This window comes from Etheostoma cragini, chromosome 10, assembly GCF_013103735.1.
Source record: "Etheostoma cragini isolate CJK2018 chromosome 10, CSU_Ecrag_1.0, whole genome shotgun sequence".
NCBI classification, from domain to species: Eukaryota; Metazoa; Chordata; class Actinopteri; order Perciformes; family Percidae; genus Etheostoma; species Etheostoma cragini.
Window position 1 is genome coordinate 2048543 of NC_048416.1, and position 9273 is coordinate 2057815.

At 38.5% G+C, this 9273-nt stretch overlaps 2 protein-coding genes and 1 long non-coding RNA gene across 4 annotated transcripts in view; 2 read left to right on the plus strand and 1 right to left on the minus strand.

Annotated features, from left to right (window-relative positions):
* LOC117951763 overlaps positions 1-2141 on the plus strand; it is a 20636-nt gene extending 18495 nt beyond the window's left edge. Inside the window, exon 3 of one of the 2 annotated variants that reach the window (XR_004658243.1) lies at positions 2097-2141. This is a non-coding gene — a long non-coding RNA (uncharacterized LOC117951763). The remainder of the gene's footprint in view (positions 1-2096) is intronic. The other variant, XR_004658244.1, reaches the window with a different exon arrangement.
* Positions 1926-7389, minus strand: pfdn6 (prefoldin subunit 6). Its single transcript, XM_034883641.1, has 4 exons — positions 7121-7389; positions 6836-6906; positions 6574-6698; positions 1926-2237 (listed from the first exon to the last, which is right to left on the minus strand). The coding sequence occupies exons 1-4, from the start codon at positions 7182-7184 to the stop codon at positions 2117-2119; spliced, it is 381 nt and encodes a 126-aa protein (XP_034739532.1). The 5' UTR covers positions 7185-7389; the 3' UTR covers positions 1926-2116.
* Positions 7390-7510: 121 nt separating this feature from the next.
* Positions 7511-9273, plus strand: part of mmgt1 (membrane magnesium transporter 1) — a 3884-nt gene continuing 2121 nt past the window's right edge. Inside the window, exons 1-3 of the mRNA XM_034883640.1 lie at positions 7511-7654; positions 7934-7986; positions 8082-8185. Coding sequence (XP_034739531.1) covers positions 7576-7654; positions 7934-7986; positions 8082-8185 — 236 coding nt within the window. The 5' untranslated portion in view covers positions 7511-7575. The remainder of the gene's footprint in view (positions 7655-7933; positions 7987-8081; positions 8186-9273) is intronic.

Genomic DNA, 9273 nt, shown 5'->3' on the forward strand with positions numbered 1-9273 from the left:
CCCCCCCCCCCCCCCGAATTCAGACACTGGAATCTGTGCAATCTCATTACAGTGCAATATTTAATATTTAACCATTTATTTCATTACTGTGCGATATTTTATATTAAATCACTTAATCTCATTACTGTGCAATATTTAATTCTCAGGACCTTTGATACACAAATAACTATATTATTGCATAATGTGTATACAAACCCTTTATCTTTCTTACTATTCTATATATATATATGTATAGTTAGGAACTGTGCACCACGTCCCCCTTCTCTTTTTTTCTTCTTCTTCTGCACTACTTATATTTCTTTAATATTTTTATAATTCGTGTTGACACTGTAAAGGTTTTGCTTCAGTCTCGTTGCACAGGTACTGCACTGTGTATAATGACAGTAAAGGTTTTCCATTCTCTATTCTATAAACCTTATCTAAAGTTTAAATGAATCCGTTTTTAGTTTATCCACTGTCTTGGATTAGATGTGTCAAAGTTGCAGTCGAGCCTATCCAGGTACAAAACACCTGGATAGGCCTACGTCATCGTCTATAGTTCTCTAGATCGGAACTTTACACATTTTATATCTTTTTTTAACCTGAAACAAATGTGCAGGTCACATAGCGGTGGCCACGTGTCGGCCAGCTTTACAGCGCGCCACACCTCGAGGTGTTAATCGGTTTGCTGGCGCCCACGCGCCAAAGGTGACCGGCTCGTGCACGAAAACAGCATTTGGTGGCCAGTGTTATCATTACGCATGTGTGCGGGGTCCAGTCTCAGCTCGACCATTTGTAGCCCCAATTCAATGCTGGCTATAAACCATAAGGTCTGGTTCCATAAGGGGGGCACACCTCCAAAGTGGACAAAGTGGTGGGGGCCAACTCTGTGGTCGGCATGGAGCTGGACTCAATGGGGACCATGGTAGAGAGGAGGACACTGGACAAACTGCTGGACATTATCGACAATACCCCCCCCCTGCAAACCGTCATCAGCAGCCTGTTCAATGAAGGGGGGGGGGGCTGCTCCTTCCCAAGTGTAGGACCAACATGCTCAGGAACTCCTTTGTCCCTCATGCCATCAGACTCTACAACTCCTAGTGTGTGTGTGTGTGTGTGTGTGTTACTAATACATTAGTAATCTGCTCACATACATACCTGGACCCTCTAACTGCTCTTACCTGCAAATTTATGCTTTCATAGCTAAAACTTTATTGTTATTCTTATACTGTATTTTTTATACGTCTTCATATTCTATGTGTGTCATCCCAAAGGGATAGATAAGGAGAAGTGTAAAGTGTTTAAAAAACAAATGGAAGTGGTTTTGAAATAGTATTGATTAAAAGTTGACATATTCCAGTCTGTGATTATCATCAACATCCATTTCTTTCATTTTAGTCTAAATAATTCCTATTTTCTGCTTTTCTAACTGAAACATTAGGTCTCGTTTCCTATAAATGAGGTTTATTGACCATAAATTCCAAAAGTAACTGTAAAACTAAAGTAAATAAGTTAGTGTTCCATAGTGTTAAACGTCAAAAAACGTGCCAAAATCGTAAGAAAAAGTTAAAAACACTGATTAAAAAGCATCAACTAAAGCGTTGATTTTCAATTTTGACGGAAAGACAACACAAGGGTTAAGAAAGCTTTGGCTCCTAAGACCGTGGAGGGCTTTGTATTTGATTATTCATGTTGCTTTAATCCTCCGCTGGTGGTAAACGGCGGGGGAAAGCACATTCATTAACGGGAACAATGCTGCGCCGCTGTGCTGTGGTCACTGCTCTGAGCTGTGGGCCGGGTCAGGGACTGGACAACATCTGCTCTGGTGGTCAGCAGCCTGCCCCAGTGGTTAAAGCTAATGGGCGAGAGAAACAAGCCTGTCCTTTGTTATTCATCAGCTAGAGAGGAACCTCTGCTCCCGCAATTAAAACTAAAAAAGGAAAAGGTTCATGAAAAACATGTTTATTAGTAACACAGGAAGAGTCACTGTAATAACAAATTAATGACAAGATACAAGCAGAATTCACTCTTACTCTTATGTTGAAGGTCTACATTATATCATGAGTAACTCATTATCTGTGTGTGTGTGTGTGTCTGTGTGTCTGTGTGTGTGTGAGCATGAAGCTGGATCCCTTGGTCAGACTTTGCCGACAGCCAGGCCCTGAGCTCTCTGGAACTCCTGCTGTAAACTGGACAAGACTTCTCGATGCTGCTCAGATTTCTTTTCCATGTCTTTCAGGACCGTTTCGTACCTATGACTGCATCGGGACAACAACAAAAAAGAAAAAAAAGAAAGAAAAGAGATACATTTTTACAAAGTTAAACACCAAAATGAAACACATTTCAACATAAGACATGTTAAAATCAAGTCCTTTCCACTCCATGGTAGAGGCATTTTGGGTAATGATTATTTGACTGATTGTTCCCAAGCTAACAGGGGACTAGACAATAACAAAAACACTTTTATAAACCATAATAAAGTTAAATGGCAACAAAAACTACAACCTAAAGAGGGATCATGAAGTTAAAAGGGGTGGTTCAGAATGTTGGACATTGGACCTCATTTCCAAGTTATCCAGGGTGTGATGGATCAGAGGAGACACTTTTCATCCAGACTATCCAGCAGCAGAGTCCGCTAGTGCTAGGCTAGCGCAAGTCAATGGTATTTGCTAGCCTGCCACTATAAACAGCCTTTTTTTTAACATTTTCTCTTTATTTCAGAATGACAGCGGGTAGACAGTAAAGGTGGGAGAGAGATGGGGGATGACACGCAGCAAAGGGCCGCAGGTCTGATTCTAACCCGGGTACCTGCAAAGGCCTGAGCCTACATGGGGCGCACACTGTACTGGGTGAGCTAAAGGTCAGCCCCACTAAAAACAATCGTACCCCTCCACAGTACACCAAGGCAAATCAATTAGAATGCCAGATAATGGTGTAAATGTCTGTGTTGATAGAATAATGTTAGGAATCAAACTCTTCTTGAATGTCAATGATCGCATTACATTTTGAGGGACTAGTTTCTCAGCAGCGGCGGGATACCTTCCTCAGTAGCCTAGGTAGTTCCCTGTAGTTGCTACAGCAGCGGCGGAGTGATATTACCTAGGCCACCGAGGCAGGAATTCCGCCGCTGCTGAGAAACTAGTACCTTAAAATGAAATGCAATCATTAAGATGCAAGGGTAGTTTTATTTGGTCCAGAGCAACAGGATATGATGCTACATGGATATTAAAATCCAATAAGTATTTGTCTGATTTAAGGACTACACCTGATAAAAATTCAGAATATGGTCCTGGAGCTCGGTAAATAATTTCTTGTACAGCTCAAATGAAATGTACAAAGTCTTTCACTATCAAAAAATGCCTCATCATTCAATACTCAATTTCTTCATTGCAATTGAGTATTGAATGATTAGGCATTTTTAATACTTGATACTTTAGAGGCGATTAGGTCTGTGCCTAAAAACTATTGAATTTGTTACCCAGCCCTTCATAATACACACAATAAGATGGACCCACTGTGCTCCTAAAGGGACAGAGGGAAGACCAGGATGTCCACCAAACCCCTTACTGCGCTCTCATACAGTGAGCATTGATATCCACATGGAGCTATTTCTTAGTTAGGTGCCTAGAATGTCCGGCAAGAGCCAACATTGGGGACCATGAATGAGGGTGATATCATTCTTAAAATGCCATGGCATTATCTTACAGAAGGAGTTGTTTTATATGGATTGAAATTCAAGAGAGGAAGACATAACATTTTATGTTTTACCAAAATTTTTACACGCCAGGCAGACGTGTTTTAAGCTGAGAGAGAATATGCAAAGTGATGCTGTTTTTCCCTTGCTGTGATGTTTTGTAGCATTTTATGTGGAGTGAGCACTGCATCGGACTACCCATCATAATAATTACGATGACAACTATGTTGACACTTGCTAAAGTCACAGCATTATAAAGTGTAATAGTCAACTTGGCTTTATCACATGATGGACAACAAAAAGTCTATCAGGTGCACACATCAACGTAAATTCAATTTCCCCTTCAAGGCTGCAGTTGGTAACTTTTATAAGTTGTCATATTTGCTGAAACCGTCACTATATCCTAAGTTTGTATTTTTATACGTTTTATTTATCAGAACTTCAATATATTTTGATGCTCTGTTGTGACAATAAAACAAATTATCCTATTATTTAAGTGAGAGCTCATAAATAACTAATGTTATGGAAATCTGTTTATGTTTTGTTACGCGTTTTGGGATTTATTTATTTTTAAATATATTGGCCGATATATGGGAATATCAGATTTTTGAAAAACCCAAATATTTTTATCGCTATCGGCCTTAAAATCCTTTATCCGTCGGGCTGGACTCCAAATGTGGCCCAGAAATGCAACTTTCTTTCCCTGTTACAGGGCATTAAAGGTTCAGTTGGGGACTTTTATAAAAAAAGAAAAACAATTGTCACATGTGTGTCACTATGTCCTGCCAGTCCTAAATGAGACAGCTAATCTGTGGAAGACCTCCCATTCCTCAGCCTCCTCCTACGCCTAATGGCATAGTGAAAACAACCAATCAGAGCTGAGGAGACTAGTAGTAGAGCACAGTAGTAGATAAGACAGCTAAGCTGTGAAAAAAAGACTGTTCTTCTGCCTCCCTCTAGAGCTTCTTATAGCATTTGCAAGTTTCCACCGCACCTGAAGAAAAATTAGAGCCAAGGAGTCTCTAATGCAGCGTCAATGACACCGATCAAACCTTCCACTACAACTAGGCAGGGCTGATCAAATATGAATCAAGACAGAATCTTTCTAATTGTACAGCTATATGCCGTAGTCTACCATGTGTTTCTGAAAACATTTGAGGTGAGGAATAGGCAACGCAGTAACAGGATCTTGATGCGTAATTGTTAAGCGCTGCCTCGTTTGATCGGAGGTCCCGAGCAGTCATATTGGGACCGCGTTAAGAGTCCCCTCGGCTCTGATTGGCTGTTTTCATTAGGCCATTAGAAACACCAGGAGGAGGCTGAGGAATGGGATGTCTTCCACAGATTAGCTGTCTTATTTAGCACTGGCAGGACACACATGTGACAATTGTTTTTATTTTAGTTTTTTATATAAAGTTTACTAACTGAACTTTTATTGCCCGGTAATAAGGAAAGACAGTTGCATTTCTGCGCCACATTTGGAGTCCAGCCCGACAGATAAAAGATTTTTAAGGCCAATACCGATACAATTATTTGGTTATTTAAAAATCTGATATTCCCATATTTTGGCCAATATATATATATATATATATACGTATATATATATATATATATATATATATATATATATATATATATATATATATATATATATATATATATATATATATATATATATATATATATAAAAATAAATAAATCCAGAAAGTGTAACAAAACGTAAACAGAATGTAAATTTCCCTTATATTAGTTACTTGTAGTTCTTCATGGGTTCTCACTTAAATTATATGATAATAATTTGTTTTATAGTCACAACAGAACAGAGAAACATCACAATATGATAAAGTTCTGATAAAATGTATAAAAATACAAACTAAAGATATGGAACTTAAGATCCTTTGAACAAACACACTATAACTAAAATAATAAGAGTGATGTCAACAGGGACGTTGTGGAGCGTCCTCTGGTGGACAGACTATGTAACACCATCACTAACAGGGACGTTGTAGAGCGTCCTCTGGTGGACAGACTATGCAACGCCATCACTAACAGGGACGTTGTAGAGCGTCCTCTGGTGGACAGACTACGCAACACCATCACTTACAGGGACAGTGTCCTCTAGTGGACAGACTATGCAAAACTAAAATTCAACATGGTTGACTGTCTTTTTGCATTTTTTTTAATATTCATTTATCAGAATCATTTATTTGTCATTATAAATGATTCTGATAAATGAATATTAAAAAATATATATATATTGTTGTAATTCGTCCTTAAAAATGCAGATACCGATAGTTTTGGTAAATCCTTAATATCGGCCGATATATCGGTCGGGTTCTAATTTGGAGGAGCCCATAAAACAAGACATGTCTGGTTAGGCTGTAATTATGTATTCAATCTAGAAATGTGGACTTTGGAAGACCCAGCCATGGACGTGGGACACTGAGGTGGTATTGAGCAGGTGTGCATCAATTGTAGGATAATTTTTAGGCAAAAGGCATTTTCAGAACACATTTTCCTACTTACGTTTTGACAATAGCTGCTTTCCAAAGTCTGAAAACATAATGCCATTTAATTTTCCAGTTGTTATGGGTCAGTACCGTCAACCAGATATTCATAAGGAATTTCACGTTCAAAGATTGATAAATTGCAGCTCAATGCAATTTCTGAGTCAATCAGTGACTCTCAGCTGTGATGAGCCCTAGTTACAATGTATTACAGACGAAGTATTTCTTCTTCTCCACCATAGCATGTGGTCCACACTCAGAATAAGGTATCTGTGTACTGATCAAGTCCATTAACTGAAACCACACTGGATTTATGGAACATGGACATATATAGTACTGCTCTAGACTACCGGCATGTACACTATATAATGGACTACAACTTTAGTAACTCACATCTCTCCATTGATGTACTCCAGCCTTTTTGTGACTGTGGCTTTGGCCTCATCCAGGTCTTGCTTCACTAATACTGGACCGATGAGCTTATACACTGTGTTTGTGCTGTCCAGCAGATCAAGCTCCTGGGAAGACAGAGAGACAGAGACAGAGAGAGAGACAGAGAGAGAGAGAGAGAGATCAGTTATTTTAATACTCTCAACTTCAATATACACAATGGCCGGGTTTAAGCTTTTTAAAAGAAAAACGAGCTGTTACATACCTCTTTGACAATGTTGTTCTCTGTCAGCTGCGTCTCCAGCTTCTGTCTGGCTGACATGCTCTTGCTAACATCTGAACAGGCAGTATTACATTAGTGGGGGTATTCGTCTACGTTTTATGTCATGGCAGTATTGTTACAACCATAACTAATAGTACTAACCGTACAGGAAATATCAAACAACTTAATACATGAATGTAGCCTTAAGCTAGCTGTCCTAATATGGCCAGTTAGCTCGCCACAACATGGCATGATATGAGAAACCATGCAATGCTAGCTAGCACCTACCTTTCTGCATCTGTGTATATTTTTCTACTTCCGCTTTCAGTTTCTTTTGAATGGCCTCCGCCATATTTGCGTTTGTTCTAAATTAAAGTACGACAGACGACGTTAATATATAAAAGAGATAATGTTAAGTAGCTAAATGTGGTATGAGATGAAAGCTCTGTGTTAGCTAACAGGAAAGGGTAGGGCCCAGAGCGGATGTTAGCCACATCCCTTCAAAGTAAAAGCTCTCATTATTTCAGGGTATTACAGAATCTTTGGTTGCATGATAAATACGTTAGCACAAATAAACATCACAAAGCAAACATTAAAACCACACCAAAGTGTATTTAATATAAATAAAAAAATTGGTTTGTCGATTTCATCTGGCTGTGATGCTTTTTTGACCCTATCATGGTTGGGGTCATTTACGACACTGTTTTACGACACTGCACAGTTCGTCATCGCTCTGGATCAAGATGGCCTCGTCGTTCTGGAAAGGTGTTGTCGGCGTCGGACTTTTTGCCTTAGCTCATGCAGCTTTCTCTGCGGCACAGCGTAAGTTTTAGCGCAAGGAGAGAAAACACGGGTCCTTGTGTCTTTGTGTGGTCCGGGAGGGCTTCGTTGTCACCGGCAGGGTGATAACCAGCAGGTTGGGCCTTTCGGTCCATCAGCTAGCTAGCCAGCTAGCTAGCTAAGTAGACACTAGCTAACGCAGCTTAGCCCCGTTCACAGCCATTCACAGGGGCCATAGACTGACACCGTCATCTGCACTCAATGTTAAATATAGCACCGTTTTAGGTCTTCATTTGTATTAAAATGTATTTCTCCCATCAGATCGATCGTACATGCGACTCACAGAGAAGGAAAACGAGACACTACCAATTGATGTGAGTGGTTTTCATGCCGTCGTCTTTAAATCGTGCACCTGCAAAATGTGTCTATGCTATATATATATATTTTTTTTCTTTCTTTATTTTTTCAGATTGTATTACAGACCTTATTATCGTTTGTGATGACCTGTTATGGGATCGTCCACATCGCTGGAGAGTTCAAAGACATGGACGCCTCCTCAGAGCTCAAAAACAAGTAAGTGGTGTTGCGGTACCGTTTCCCTTATTTTAGTATTTTATTTTAAATATCGCTCCATATTTATATATTTTTTAGCACAGTTCTCCCTTGATAATGTGATCATGACCTGTGCTACATGGGAAGTTGGGCTGCACAAAATATATATAATTTGTTTTCATCGCAATATTAATATCGCGTAAGGCTGCGATATATCGCGATAGACACTCTGAGATTTTGTTAGTTGAAAGAAAATATCAGCAGCAAATTATACTAAAATAAATGTCATTGTTTTTTACTGATTCATATATATATATATATATATATATATATATATATATATATATATATATATATATATATATATATATATATATATATATATTTCTATGAGTAATCTCAATTAATTGTTAAATTTGTTTAAAAAAAATAGGTTGGCACTGATTATATTTCTTTGGTTCAACAAGCAGTTTCTTTATTTATCGCAAGTAGTTATCACTCTATCACATATTTACCTCCTGTCGTGCAGCCCTAATTTTAATGTTGCACTGTATTTATAGGAACTTAACTTTGAAGCAATTCCCAGAGACACGTTTTTATTTATGGACAATGTGTTATGAAGCACAGATGAAACTATAAATCTGTGGGTTTTGTACATCTTTAACCATAATATAAATAGCAGACACAGAAGTTAAATATTAAACTGAGTGCATTGAAGAAACATTCCAACTTTACAGGAGAACAACGAGGTATCTACAAAGAGTGCACTTTGTTTAAGTAAAGACTAAATTGTTTAAATCTCATCACCATTTTCCATCTGCCACAAATCATACACGTGAAAAGTGTTTTTTTATTTTTAAAAAATATTTTGGCTCCCAGAAGCTATTTTATGTGCAGTATGAGATTAATAACCGCATCACTTCATGGTGTGATGATAGTTTAGGCTCGTTTGTCTGACCATCATGAGTCTTATTGTAGAAATGATTCTAGGTAAGAAAAAGTTCTTTTATTCTATGAGCAATCTAGCCTGGATATACACTCACCGGCCACTTTATTAGGTACACCTGTCCAACTGTTCGTTAACACTTAATTTCTAAGCAGCCAATCAC

Excerpts from the sequence above, each read along its gene's own strand:
- pfdn6 (XM_034883641.1), bottom strand. The coding sequence starts at position 7,184 with ATGGCGGAGGCCATTCAAAAGAAACTGAAAGCGGAAGTAGAAAAATAT. Across the intron at positions 6,907-7,120 it reads ATATACACAGATGCAGAAAG|ATGTTAGCAAGAGCATGTCA; the intron begins GTAGGTGCTAGC and ends CTGCCTGTTCAG. Across the intron at positions 2,238-6,573 it reads GAGTACATCAATGGAGAGAT|TCATAGGTACGAAACGGTCC; the intron begins GTGAGTTACTAA and ends GTCCCGATGCAG.